The following is a 14451-nucleotide window of genomic DNA, read 5'->3' as shown; positions in this document are numbered from 1 at the left end:
ATCTGTAAAATGGAGATTGAGACTGTGAGCCCCATGTGGGACAGGAACTGCATCCAACCTGCTTGTATCCAGCCCAGTGCTTAGTACAGTGCCTGGCACATAGTAGGCACTTAAATACCACAATCATTATTACCACAATTACTATTTCAGTATTTCTGACTTGTCACGAGCTCCCGACTCTTACCAAACAGGACCTTCCTGGACTGGGGGAGCCTCAGTGACACATAGTAGTCAGACCATACCACCAAGATTACTGTAGAAAGGTTTTACACTTAGTTTGATTGATGTGCAAGGGAGTGACCCGTACACACACACTTACTCCACCAAGGATCCAATACTGGCCTGCTAGGCAAGGGAGCCCGTTCTGCCAAAGCTTCTTCTTTCAGCTTCCGAGTGCTGCTCTCCTGCTGCTTCTGCACCAGATACTTGCTTCCTAAATGCTTCTCCTCCACCTGCTTCTCCCACGCATGGTTCCTCCCAATTCAGAGCAACCACCTTTTATCTGCTGTAGGCATGGCAGCTGTGGCTTTACCTGGCAGTCAGTGATTGGCCCAGGCCCATTACCAGGTAGAACAGGGAGAGAAGGCCAGGCCTCCCTCTATGCTCCTCCCCCACAGGCCAACGATCACCTGTCTCAGGTAGAGCACATCACTGCCTTCGCCACTCTCTTCCTTGTTCACGGGATCACAAACAGTCACGAATAAGGCAGCTTGTGGTGGGCTCACCAGGACTTGCAGTTTCCCTGCTTTTGCTCAGGAAGGCCCTAGCTGGGTTTTTCCATTTCCCTTCGGAATTCAGAATCCCTTTTTCCAGTTAAAGCGGCTTATTTTGTTATGGGATGGCCCTGCCCCAACCAGCATGTGTATTTAAGGATCTTTTCTGTACTTCCTTCAAAAGATGAAAGAACCGGCCAGTCAGGCCTGCAAAACAGTTGTGGTCACCGAATGCGTCAGTTGATGTTCCGAAAATCTTTGGATGTCAAACCACCAAACTTCCTTGAAGTCAAGGAGGGGCAAAATGAAACCCTAAAGATGGTAGTTATTCATTCAGAGGAAAAATGCCTTTTTGCAAATGCACTCTGCCTCCAACTGCTACTGTAGTGTCTTTCTGCAAGGGTTTTCAGTTGTATTTTTTTGCTGCCTATCAGCAGGAGTTGGGGGCCTTTATGTAAAACAGACAAAAAAAAAATGTATGTCCAGGGTGGTTTGGAGAAACAGGGCACTCATAGTTTGGGGAGGAGTATATAGCACTTAGCATTTGTTGCACTGCACTCATTAAGATGGTCAGTTTAAAATGTCTGTGTTTCTCTTTGTTCTTTGGTTTGGGGTGAAATGGGAGACATAACCACAGGGCGCTTTTGTATATCACACCATATCGCATAAATCCAAACTCGAATATCATCTTGGAAGACTCTGAGCTTTGTCTAGACACATACATTCATTTCAGTACCATTACACACTGCTTGTGTTTGAGTAGCAAAAGGCAAAAAAAAAAAAAAAAATCCAGAAAGTATTTTGTGGTCATTTTGGTTTATACCATTTGCTATTGCCTTGTCTCGTATCCTGCCTCAACAAACAGTGGCACTCAATAAATAACACAATCACATACGTAATCTTGAAAGAAAAGAGTTCTAAAGTTTTAGAGCCGCTCTAAATATGTCCGGCAAGAATAATAACCGGCAGATGAACACTGTAATTGTACTACAGTACAATCTACAGCCGGTGTCTGTAGATACTGCAAACACATCGCTAATAATTACATATACAGGAAGCCAGATTGACGTAAGTTAAGTACAGTTATGAAACTCTGAAAAGGTCTTTATAGTGCTTTAGGTTCCGTTAATATGTGTCCTATTTTGGACTGAACTTTCCCCGCAAAGCCAGAGACCCGTCCACGTTGAGGAGAAGGAAAGTGGTGTGGTTCTTGGCACCCAACTAGTCTCTTCAGAAAGAGTTAGATAATTGAAACCATTTTTTACAGTAGGGCTGTTCTTCTGTTGGAAGATGTCTGTGTTGACAGTGAGACTGCATCTGTAAAGTGTGAGTGCTTCAGAGAAAAAGCTTACACTGTAACACCTGATAAGACCCAAAAGCTGTTTTTCCACATTTGTTGCCCGCCTTCTAATTTGAAATAACACTTTTATTTTTAAAGAAGTTAAAATGCAAGCTGAAATGGCAAATGTGCATCAAATTTGCAAATTTTTTTTTTTTGCACTAATAGGCTGCCAGAGTTCACCTGCTTAGTACAATGCTCTGCCCACAGTAAGCATTCAAAAAATGCCATTGATTAATTTGTCTTTTTCTGGGTGATCCTGCAATGAAGCAAGGGCATTGAATTTCTCATTTTTGTATTTAATGATGCCAGCTTGATTTAAATCCTTGAATTGTAATTTTTGTGGATGAAACAACTAGGTCAAAAATGGAGAAAGAGCTTAAGAGTAAAACTTAAAATGAACAATCGGCCTGCACTCATGGTAAATAAGCTACTTACCAGGTATGAATTACTAGTTTTTTGAAGATGAATGAACTCTTCTGGGCCACCAGTTTCTTTTAAGGACCCAAAAAGTTCATTCCCTTCAAAAAAAGAACACTTGAGATGAAGGTGTTAAAAATCAAATACTCAGCCATGTACCCCACAGGGACATTACTCCCAGGTAGATTTTAAGCATATAATAATAATAATAATTATGCCACATTATAATGATGATGACGACGATGATGTTAGGCTCTTATTATGTGCCAAGCATTGTACTAAGGCTCGGAATAGATGCAAGATAATCAGATTGGACACAGTCCCTGTCCCACATTGGGCTCACAGTCTAAGGGGCCAAGCCAATGGCCCTTCAGAACCTTCAAATGTTATTTCCTTCCTCAGTCCCTTCTCCTGAGAATTCTGGGTGTCTTGGTTGCAGCCCATGCAGGGAAACAATCAGGCAATCAGTGGCATTCATTGAGAGCTTACTGTGTGCAGAACACCGTTCTAAGCACTTGGGAGAGTGCAGCACAAAAGAGCTGGTAGGCACATTCCCTGCCCACGACAAGCTCACATGCCAATATATTAGATTTCTAAACTCTTCAAAAGCTCTCTCCTCCAGGGCCCTCACCTCAGGATTGCAAGCAGCATCCAAGTGACATTCTGGTGAAGTTGGCCCAACCCAGACCAATGGTGAAGGGCCCCTAGGAAAAACTCATGGTTATCACAGAATCCTAAACTGGTTGAACCATTGGTCAGACTGAATAAGGGTGGTACTTGACTTACTCTTTGCAGAAAACTATACTAAATGTTTGAGAGCATATGATGCATCCTCCCTGCCGTACAATCTAGCAGGAGAGAGACACACACACTAAGTAAATGAAAAGGTTGGGAGAAGAAACAAAGTTTAAAAAAATGTACACAAGTGTTGGGTGAGAAGGAGAGGAGCTCTTAAGTGCCTAGGTGACATGAGTGTTGAAGTCTTTTATTTTAGGTGGGTTTTTTTTATATTAAGTGCTTACTATGTGCAGACATTATACTAAACATTGGAGTAGATACCAGCTAATTGAGTTGGACACAGCCCATTCTTAATCCCCATTTTTCCAGTGGCACAGAGAAGTGCAGTCATTTGCCCAAGTATACACAGCAGACAAATGGCAGAGTGGGATTCACCCTGCCACGTTCTGTCTCATGTCAGTGTCTTAGTTAATAATGATGGTATTTGTTAAGCACTTATTATGTGTCAGGCACTGTACTAAGTGCTAGGGTGGATACAGGCAAATCGAGTTGGGCATGGTCCCTGTCCCATGTAGGGCCCATAATCTCAACCCCCATTTTACAGAAGAGGTAACTGAGGCCCAGAGAAGTGAAGTGGCTTCGCTCAGAGTCATAAGAGCAGACAAATGGTGGAGCCGGAATTAGAACCCATGACCTTCTGATTCCCAGGCCCGTGCTCTATTCACTATGCTATGCTGCTTCCTCCTTAGTTAGCCTGTTTTCCGCTATTGAGTTGAGACAACTGTTCCCATGTGAAGTGGCTGAAAAATGGATCTTTAGCACGATTGCCTTGTTGTAGAGCAACAGTAGCTTCTGCTTGCGAGACCTCAGTTCTTGGGCCCTTATTTAAATAACACTTTCCGAGAAATCACCACTTGGAAACCAAATAGCTTTGACGATCTGTATTATCCAAGGATTAGGGTATGAATCCTTTCCCCCTAAATGAGTATCTTCATCCAGGACTCTTAAAGCTCAGAAGATTAGGAGTTGAATGGATTTTCACTTCAGGCTTAACTCAGTGATGGGCACATGCCATAGATATAGTTATAGAAATGTGGTTTGGAATCAATTGCTATAAGGCAGCCACAAGTCAATATGTAAGGCCTTAGATGGCTTCCTCCTTCAGATCACTTTCTCCCTCTTTAAGGTGCCCAGCTCTGTGCAGTTTTCAGAAGAAAAGTTACCCAAGCTTCCTGTGTTTCAGTTTGGAAAACTTTCCACTCCAGTATAGGAAACCCTGAGGGCTGTGAAACTCTGAATTTGAAGAATGATTAGGGTTTTGCGGGGAGGAGGGTAATTAAACGTTATAAATAAACCAGCTTCACCTCCATTCATACAGTGTTAGTGCTGAGATTTGACATGATCCAACGTCAGGGAATTTGAAGTTAGTGTTCCCACTGCAAACATAATTCTCCCCCCACTGATTGATTTATCGCATACCAGGACACAATGAGCTATTTATCAGGGGCTGAGTTATGGTTGCTCTGGGAATCACAGTTTTGAATTTCCTGACATCTGTCTGCATAAAGTCTGAACCGTGGCCTTGTATCGGTATGGTTTGAGCCTTTAAATATAACCGTTTGTCTTACAAAGACCCTCCACCAGCCGTGTGATCTATTCAGAACTCTAGGGAGTAGCCAGTATAGTTAACAACTGCTGCAAACTAACAGAGGGGGCAGCATCAAACTGAGTAACATCTTCCTGAAATTGTGCCCACGATGATACAGCTCATTGCCCACTAACGCGACCTTTTTTTTAAAAAATCCAATTGCCATTCTTCCCTATTTTTCCCCGATTCCTGCTGTCTACTTCTTTTTCTTTTTTAACGGCAGCTTTTTACCACCACATTCCCCTCAAGTGCTACACTGTTGTCCTAACTTGGAACTGCCTCCCTTTCCAAAGCCCCCCTGCAAAACCCTCCTAAAATCCCCTTTCAAAAATTTCTTTCCCAATTAATTTCCCAGCAACCCATGCCAGATAAGCACATCAGAGAACTCCAGCAGTTAATATTTTTACCCATCCTTCGGTGTGTGGGGGTATTTAATGATATTTGTTAAGCCCTTACTACGTGCCAAACACTGTTTTAACCACTGAGGTAGATACAGACTAACCAGGCCAGACACAGTCCCTGTCCTACATGGGGCTTACAGTCTAAGTAGGAGGAAGTAGGATTTAATCCCCATTTTACAGATGAGGTAATTGAGGCACAGAGAAGTTAAATGACTTGCCCAAGGTCACAGAGCAGACATGTGGCAGAGCCAGAATTAGAACCCAGGTCCTTCTTACTCCTAGGCCTGTGCTCTATCCACTAGGCCACCCTGCTTCTAGAACTCCAATTCATGCATGTCAGCTTTCAATCTCTTGATTCTGACAATGAAATAGTTGAGTCGAGGTGAAAATAATCCATCGATTTGTCGAGTGCGTACTCTGTGCAGAGCACTGTGCTAAGCACCTGGGAGAGCACAATCCAACAGGGTTGGTAGACACATTCCCCACCCACAACAAGCTTGCAGCCAAGATAGCAAACTATCTTGACCCCCAGATCTAGCCCTGCCTCCTAGGTGAAGCCCCCTCCCTCTTCCTATCCTCAAAACCTTTTTATAAAAAAATGGTACTTTTTAAGAATTTACTATGAGCCAGGTTCTGCTGTAAGCACTGGGGTAGATACAAGCTCATCAAGTTGGGCACAGTCCATGTCCCATATGGGGCTCACAGTCTTAATCCTACTCTAATTGTTCAACGCTATGTCCCCAAAATCCCACTGCTACGTCACATATTTCTATTTCATCTAAAGGGATTCGTTCACTTGGCCAGAATATAAAATGCTGGCATGAAGAAAAAGAAAAATATCCTGAAAAACCACAGTTTGCTTCCCAGAAGTTTTGTGTTTTTTCTAAGAGAAAAAGGAAAAAAATAATATAGTTTCGCTCCAGCAGGTGGCTGCCAAGGAAAACTAGACGGTCTGGGACACCAAGAGGAGAAGGCGGTCTCTATCAAGGGGGCAGCGTCCTCTGCTAAAGTTGGAAGAACCATGCAAAGCATGGCTTGGCAGGGGGTCCAAAGGAGCCCGATGCCCATGTTTATGTAATGCGTCTAGCCAAAGCCTTAGAAATCTGTGACTCATTTTAGACAAGTAAACACTAAAAATCCAGAGGTGCAATTTTGGGATCCTTTGCTCCCATCAGTTATTTCCCCGATGGGTTCCCATGTCCTTGGGGCCACATCCTGGATATAGTTGTGGCCCTAGCAGATTGAGCCCAGACCTGGGAGTCGGAGTAACTGGGTTCTAATCCTGCCTCTGTCACTCTTCTGCTGGGTGACTTTGGGTAGTCCATTTACGTTCTCTGCACCTCAGTTTCCCCAGCTATAAAATGGGGATTAAACCCTACTCCCTCCTACCTAGACCATGAACATCATGTGGGACAGGGACTGTGTTCAACCTGATAACCTTGTAGCTACCCGAGCCCTTAGGATGGTGCTTCGTAGAGTTATTTTATTATTATAGTTTGGAGGTAATTAGCATAGAAAAAGGGGTTGAGGTTACTTTCAAGAAGTAGTAATAGTATTAAGAGGTTTCTGAGGACAGGACACTGTACTAAGCACTGAATTTTGAAACAGATATGACCTTTAGTTTCCCAATGATAAGCAGCAGGTATGCTGTTTGGTAGCTCCTTCCTAAAACGGTGTTGGAGTAATAACTGTATTATAATGTGTTAATAAAATAAGATAACATTAGTAATTATATTAAGCACTTAGTACATGTTAAACACTGTGTGCTAAGTGCTGGGGTAAGGATACAAGATAATCAGATACAGTCCCTGTTCTACATGGGGTTCACACATATACTTACTGTTTTTAGACACTTCTCAATTTATTGGTTTATTTACTAAACCAACTGTACTGCCAAAACCAGCTGGAGAGTGACAGCAGAAAACTCCTGAGTGGAGGCATTTAGACTTATGAAATTTGATATTTAATGATATTCTAAGGCAGCAAGAACTGAAACAAGTTGATTTTCACTTTTCCAGCCCTATCATGGCCTAGCTGTGATAATCAAGTCTAAATGCAGCTTTGGTTAAATGATTTGATCAGAAGGAAAATGAAGAAGCGGATGGAAAGCCCACTAAGCAAATTAAGCTTTTAGCATGAATAATGAATAAAAAAAATTATTTGATTTCTGTCCCTACTAAAACAAGTTGAAATGGAATAATAATTAATAATTCTGATATTTGTTAAGCACTTACCGTTTGCCAGGCACTGTTCTAAGTGCTGGGGTGGATACAAGCAAATTGTACTGGACACAGTCCCTGTCCCCCGTGGGGCTCACAATCTTGATCACCATTTTACAGATGAGGTAACTGAGGCCCAGAGAAGCAAAGTGATTTGCCCAAGGTCACACAGCAGTCAAGTGGCAGAGCCAGGATTAGAACCCATGACCTTCTGACTCCCAGGCTGTGCTCTATCCACTATACCATGCTACTTCTCTTAATGCTGTTTAATGCTCGGTGTCCACTTCTGTCTCAACCCCCTCTTAGAATAAAATGCACACAAAACAGCCCCCTCCCTGTGGTTTTAAATACAAATTTCTGTTCTTTTGGAAAAGATGAGCTCTATGTTCTCAGAGAAAGTAGGCTTCTCCAGTTTGTGCTAACAGAGTTTGAGTAGTCATTGTGACAGTGAAACTATGCAGTGAGCAAAAAGGTCCCACATTTCACTGGCTCCACTAGTCATCTTGTTCAAAGCCTTCAATTTAGTTTTATTGGGCAAATTGTCACCAGGAGGCCTGAAAATGTGGACTGGGGAGGTGCAGAGAGGAAGGGAGACAGTGTTGGCCACCCCTTCTCCATCTGCAAGAAACACAATATTCTATTTTGAGCCCAAAAGAATTTGGTGTTAAGTTAGCGTGATGGCATTTACCCTCATTACCCTCAGGTGACCTATCAGCTTTCCTGGTGAAGTGATTTTGTTTTATTTCTCTTGAAATCATCTCCTAAGTCCATTCTGGTGCTCCAGACACAGATGGACCTGGAGAGGACAGCTTTCCTAACTGCAGTGTTTGGCCCTTAGAAAGTAACCACACCAATCAATCAATCAGTGGTATTTATGGAGCTTGGGGGAGTCCAACAGAGTTGGCAGGCACGTTCATTCTCTGCCCACCACGACCACATATTACCTTGAACCCAGACAGGGGTTTGGAAAATGAACGTTGACCTCAGTGTGGATTTTGATCGAAGGATTTTTTTCCTGAGATGTTTCCACGAAACCAGGATCTTTGATTTTAAGAACTCATCTTTTCCTGCTCCTGATGTCCCACCCGGCCTCGTCTCCGTCCTCAGTGAAAGGCAGGGCAGCTGATTGACTGTTATTAAGGAAGAGAGAACAGATTGTTAGAAAACAAGCCAATCATTTCTCTCAGAGGATAGGCTGAGATCTACTGTTTATGTGAAATAGCCCTACCTGAGCAGTGAAAGCCTGGAACACTGATCGCTGCAGAGTGGCCTTAAGCAAGTCACATCACTGCTCTGTGCCTCACCACGTCTGTAAAATGGGGACTAAGACTATGAGCCCTATATGGGACAGGGACTGTGTCCAACCTGATTTGCTTATATCCACCCCAGCTCTTAGTACAGTATCTGGCACATAGTAAGTGCTTAAGAGATACCATTATTATTGTTATTACTCTCCCACGTGCTCTGCACATGCTAGGTGCTCAATAAATATGATTGATTGATTGATGATCCAGATATCCCAATAGCCAGTTATCAGAGAGGTACCCAAGCCTGATTAAAATGATCCTGTTATGGGTCAGCAGCTGGGCTGTGATTTCTTAAACTGATTCTGGTAGTTTTTAAGCTTTTTATTTTTTATGGTTCTTGTTTCATGCCTACTGTGTGCCAGGTATTGTATTAAATGCTAGGGTAGATACAAGCTAATCAGGTTGGACCCAGTCCCTGTTCATTCATTCATTCAATCATATTTATTGAGTGCTTTCTATGTGCAGAGCATTGTACTAAGCGCTTGGGAGAATACAGTACAGCAATAAACAGGCACATTCCCTGCCCACAATGAGCTTACAGTTCAGCGAGGGGGGATGGACATCAGTACAAATAAATAAATGACAGATGTGCACATAAGTGCTGTGGGGCTGGGAGTGGGGGTGGGGAGAGCAAAGGGAGCTAGACAGGGTGATGCTGGAGGGAATGGGAGAAGAGGATAGTGGGGGAATAGTCTGGGAAGGCCTCTTAGAGGAGATGTACCTTCAGTAAAGCTTTGAATCCTTCATCCCCATTTTACAGTAAAGGGAACTGAGGCCCAGAGAAGTGAAGCGACTTGCCCGAGGTCACCCAGCAGACAAGTGGTGGCAGAAAATGCGTGTCTTGCTACTCCAGTACCCACCCCGAGACTTCAGTACAGGGCCCAGTGTTCAGGAAAAGAAATTGATGATGATGATGATTTAGGTCAGTGGCTCTAATAATTTATCACCCATGAATATAATATAGGCATTTATCCCTAAGTACTGTGTTTGTGCAGGAACCCCTCAGACATTATACAAATTGGTTCCTGAAAAATCCATCTTTAGTTGAAGCCTTGCTCATCAGAACAAGTTTTCTCATAGGAACACTGTAATGATCAATACATCGTTGGTATTTATTGAGTGCTTACTGTGTGAGAGCATCATATTAAGCGCTTGGAAGAGGACAGTACAGTGGAGTTGGCAGTCACATTCCCTGGCCACAAGGAGCTTGCCGTCTAGAGGAGGAGAAAGACATTAATATAAATTGATCAATCAGTGGTTAGTAATTGAGTGCTTACTATAGGCAGAACACTGTACTAAGCACTTGGGAAAGAGTAATACAGCATAACTAGCAGGCAGGTTCCCTGCCCATAGCGGGCTTACAGTCTAGAGGGTGAGATATGCATTTATATGAATAAATAATTTATTATATGAATAAATAATTTATAATATCTAATTGAAAGATATGTACATAAGTTCTGTGGGGTTGGGGTGTATGGCAGATGTCCAAAGGTCACAGATCCAGGGGCACAGATGACACAGAAGGGAGAGTGAGCTGGGGAAAGGGGGCTTAATCAGGGAAGGCCTCTTGGAGGAGTTCATTCATTCAGTCGTATTTATTGAGTGCTTACTGTGTGCAGAGCACTGTACCAAGCACTTGAAAGTACAATTTGGCAACAGATAGAGACAGTCCCTACCCAACAACAGGCTCACAGTCTAGAATTGACCTTAAAAAGGCTTGGAAGGTGGAGAGAGTGGTGGTCCGGCTTCCGTGGAGGGGAAGGGAGTTCCAGGCTAGGTGGAGAATGTGGGAAAGGGGTTGGCGGCGAGATAGATGAGATCGGGGCACAGTGAGGAAACTAACACTAGAGGAGCAGAGCGTGTGGGCTGGGCTGGAGTAGGAGATCAGTGAAGTGAGATAGGATGGGGCAAACTGAGTGAATGAGTAAATAAATTATGGCTACTTACATAAGTTTATGGGGCTGAGGGAGGGGTGAATAAAGGGAGCAAACCCAAGCTCAAGGACGATGCAGAAGTGGGTGGGAGAAGAGGAAAGACGCCTCGGGGGAGGCATCTTGGAGGAGATGTGATTTTAATAAGGCCAGTAATTTAATAAATGGGGGATTGGTTTTGAGGCCAAAATTAGCCAAAACTGTGTACTCAGTCAATTATAGATGAGTAAGACAGATGCATCAATGTAGTTATGATTGAGAAACAGCATGGCTTACTGGAAAGAACACAGGCCTGGGAGTCAGAGGATCTGGGTTCTAATCCTTGCTCTGCCACGTACCTGCTATATGACATTTGGCAAGTCACTTAACTTCTCTGTGCTTCAGTTCCCTCATCGGCAAATGATGATTTGATACCTGTTTTCCCTCCTACTTAGACTGTGAGCCCCAGATGGGATACGATCATCTTATATCAGAATTACAGAAACATGATCGCATACTGTAGATGATCGGTCAGTATTTATTGAGCTTGGTACTGTGTGCTTGGGAGAATACAATAGAGTTAGTAGGCGTGATCCCTATCTTCAAGGAGCTTACAATCCTGTGTTGGGGGAACTAAAATTTCACCTTTATAAATCACAAACTTGCCTTTAATGACTTCCTCTGTGTAATTAGGAAATAAAAGTCTATTTTCTAGACATAGTGTGACTTGCATAGAAAATTTGGTTGTTTTCATAATTTTTAGGTGTACAAATTCAAATGTTATTTCATGATCGATGTAGCAAATATCCAAAGATTCACAAATTTAGTTGTTGCATGGAATATAGGATTAAAAAAATAATAAATGGCATGTTTTATACAACAAATAGTGTACAAAAAACTTTGAGTGCTCCAAACCAACCTAATAAAGGATTTGTTCCTCATCCCCCCATCTAAACTCTAAGATCACTGTGGATGGGGAACTTGTCTACCAACAAGAGTACAGGTGTATTCTACTGTCTCAAGCACTTAGTACAGTGCTCTGCACATAGGAAGCACTGAAGAAGTACCAATGATTGATTGATTGATTCTGTTCTCTTAGATTGTGAGCCCCAGGTAGGGGCAGGGACTGTCTTATCTGATGATCTTGTGCCTACCCCAGTGCTTAGCAAATAAATATCAGCCAGTCACTATTGTATTTATTGAGTGCTCATTGAGTGCAGGGCACCATACTAAGCACTTGGGAGAGTTCAGCACAACAGTATAACAGGCACGTTCCCTGCCCACATCTAGCTTACAGTCTACTAGGCATTTATTTTTCTGTTCAATAATTTTTAAGATCACGTTTATTACCACATCTATTTTAGATGCTACGTTTGTATCATTTTATTAGACATCCTTGGGACAGAAGATCTCGATGCAGATGTGCTTACCAACGAAGGCGTCAGATTTTACCCCTGGACTCTAGATAATAAATACTACTCTGCAGACATCAACCTGTGTGTGGTGCCAAACCAATTTCTCGTCACCTCAGAGATTGCGGAGTCTGTCCAAGCCTTTATCGTCTATTTTGACAGCTCACTAGTAAGGCCTCGGCTTTCTTTCTTTAGTTTGCTTGCTCTTGTTAATGGAAACTACCTTTACAGTCTCCTTTTTTGATTTTTTTTTTCTCCCCCTCCTGCCCCTCTAGAAATCGGGTCTCGACGGTGTCTCGCCATGGCTTCCCCTGGCCGAGGAGTGGTTACCAGAAGTGATGATTTTGGTCTGTGACCGAGTGTCTGAAGATGGTATGGTGCTAAAATAAGATTGTAGTAGACAAATTTGCCAATTTCTCGTTAGGCCTGCTGCTATTTTTTAACAAATCAGCCAATGCTGACCAGAGGATTCCTCTGATTTTTGACAGCCATTTTCATCTTTAAAAAAAAAAATGAACCTTGTTTGTGTTTTGAGGAATTGTTTTTTCACTTTCAAGAGAGTCCTCTTGTTCCAGATAAAACTTGAAAGAAATTCAGCAGGGAAAACAGAACTTACTTGAGCAGAGAGCAGTGGTTTTCTGAAGCTGCATTCAAGTCTTATTTTGTTTTCTCCAGATTCCGGGATCCTCATGGTTTCTTCTTTTTCCGTTTTAGGTGTAAGCCGACAGAAAGCTCAAGAATGGTGCATCAAGCATGGCTTTGAATTGGTAGAACTCAACCCGGAGGAATTACCTGATGAGGATGGTAAGTATTTTTGTGTTAAGAAACAGTTGCAAGAGATTACTTCAGTACATAGTGGGGAAAACAATTCTGATGTATAGGGCATGAGCATTAGAAAAGGCACAAAAATAGTCTTGATGGTTGAATTAATTCAATCAAATCTGACCATAGGGCCTCAACAAAAGTTTTTAAGGTGTCTTGAATGTTTTCTGATTAGAGTCCTTCCCTGCCCCCCCAGTAGGAAGATTTTTGCCTTCATTTCTGTCTTTCCCAAACAAAATTGGGATGGGGGAATGGGTTAAGGTGTGATTGCTTTTCCTCACTGGAGTGTAATAGTATGAACCTCCCTGAAACCTATGAAAATATGAGGATGAGTCAACTTGAATCCATTGCAAAATACATTCCTTGGGGAAGAAAAATTGCCAGCTGGGAAGGGGACAAAACTCAAATGAAAGAATGACTTTTCCTTTAAATTTTTCAAGTCCCTTTTTTTTTCATCGTAGGAAAAGTGTTTCTGGTTCATTGGCTCTTCCTCCCTCAGCCGTTCTTGTGAAACCACTTTTCGGCAACTTGTTGCTTTAAAGTGAATGTTGGATTTTTTATTTTCTAACTCAACTTCCCTCAAATTCCCCCATCTCCCCTTCCCCACACACAAACACACTGTCTGAAATCTAGGTCATCTCCAGTGTCAGAAACCGAAACCATAACTCTCTGAATCATCTCCTCAAATCTCAGCAAATAACAGTGGAATCAAGAAGAGTCCTGGTGTGGAGAAGTCAGTCTGTGGAACCGCAGCTACTCAGCTCGGTTGGCTGCGACAGAACTGTTAATGGAAGTCCTGAAGAAATTAAACCCACAGGGAGGGCCTCTTTCGATGAGGCCACCCAGTTGGTTTAGACAGAAAATTAAGTGTTTTCTTTTTGTACCTGAACCAAGCCGCAGAGATCATGATGTTGGGACTCTTTGATTAGGGGTTAGGAAAGTGTTGGGCTTGCTTCGCTTGTACGATTTCACATTCCCCAGGACTCCCAAAGAACTGAAGGAAATTTATCTGTCTTACCAATTGGACTTTAAAATTTTTACCAAAGAACTGATCCTGATTTTAAGATTCAATGTATGAAATGAGAGCTTTCTGACCACCTAAGCGGGTAGCGCTTTTAAAAACTACATTTATTCAGGTAACATGGTTTGGGGTTATTCAAAGTCAAATCCATGTGTTTCCTCAATCAGATGACTTCCCGGAGTCTACGGGAGTAAAGCGAATCGTTCAAGCCTTAAATGCCAACGTCTGGTCCAATGTGGTGATGAAGAGTGGTATGTAATTACACTCCCCTGTGACTCCAAGAAACCTTGAGCAGGCTAAAGCGTCTGAACAGATTACAGTTTTGTCGGTGGTAGGAGTCAACTGGAAGAGGGGATGTAACATCTTCAAGGGCTGTGACTAGTTTGGGTTGTGAAATGATCTGGTTATTCATCAGACGCCAACTCTGGAGAGACCAAATTTAATCCTGGAAAGAGATGCAGAGTAAGAAGTCCATGCCCAGAGAAATGTAATGAATGAAGA

General features: G+C 42.6%; 2 protein-coding genes across 2 annotated transcripts in view; one reads left to right on the top strand and one right to left on the bottom strand.

Moving 5' to 3' along the window:
* The window catches only part of IQCH (IQ motif containing H), a 164092-nt gene extending 163618 nt beyond the window's left edge, over positions 1–474 (bottom strand). The window contains exon 1 of the mRNA XM_038766817.1: positions 320–474. The gene's annotated coding sequence lies outside the window, so the exon portion shown is untranslated. The remainder of the gene's footprint in view (positions 1–319) is intronic.
* The window catches only part of AAGAB (alpha and gamma adaptin binding protein), a 38427-nt gene that overhangs the window by 4184 nt on the left and 19792 nt on the right, over positions 1–14451 (top strand). The window contains exons 2-5 of the mRNA XM_038766820.1: positions 12086–12276; positions 12383–12479; positions 12822–12911; positions 14118–14201. Of these exons, the coding sequence (XP_038622748.1) occupies positions 12086–12276; positions 12383–12479; positions 12822–12911; positions 14118–14201 (462 nt within the window). The remainder of the gene's footprint in view (positions 1–12085; positions 12277–12382; positions 12480–12821; positions 12912–14117; positions 14202–14451) is intronic.

This window comes from Tachyglossus aculeatus, chromosome 26 (assembly GCF_015852505.1).
Source record: "Tachyglossus aculeatus isolate mTacAcu1 chromosome 26, mTacAcu1.pri, whole genome shotgun sequence".
In the NCBI taxonomy this organism is placed as follows: domain Eukaryota; kingdom Metazoa; phylum Chordata; class Mammalia; order Monotremata; family Tachyglossidae; genus Tachyglossus; species Tachyglossus aculeatus.
This window is presented reverse-complemented; position numbering and strand designations above follow the sequence as displayed.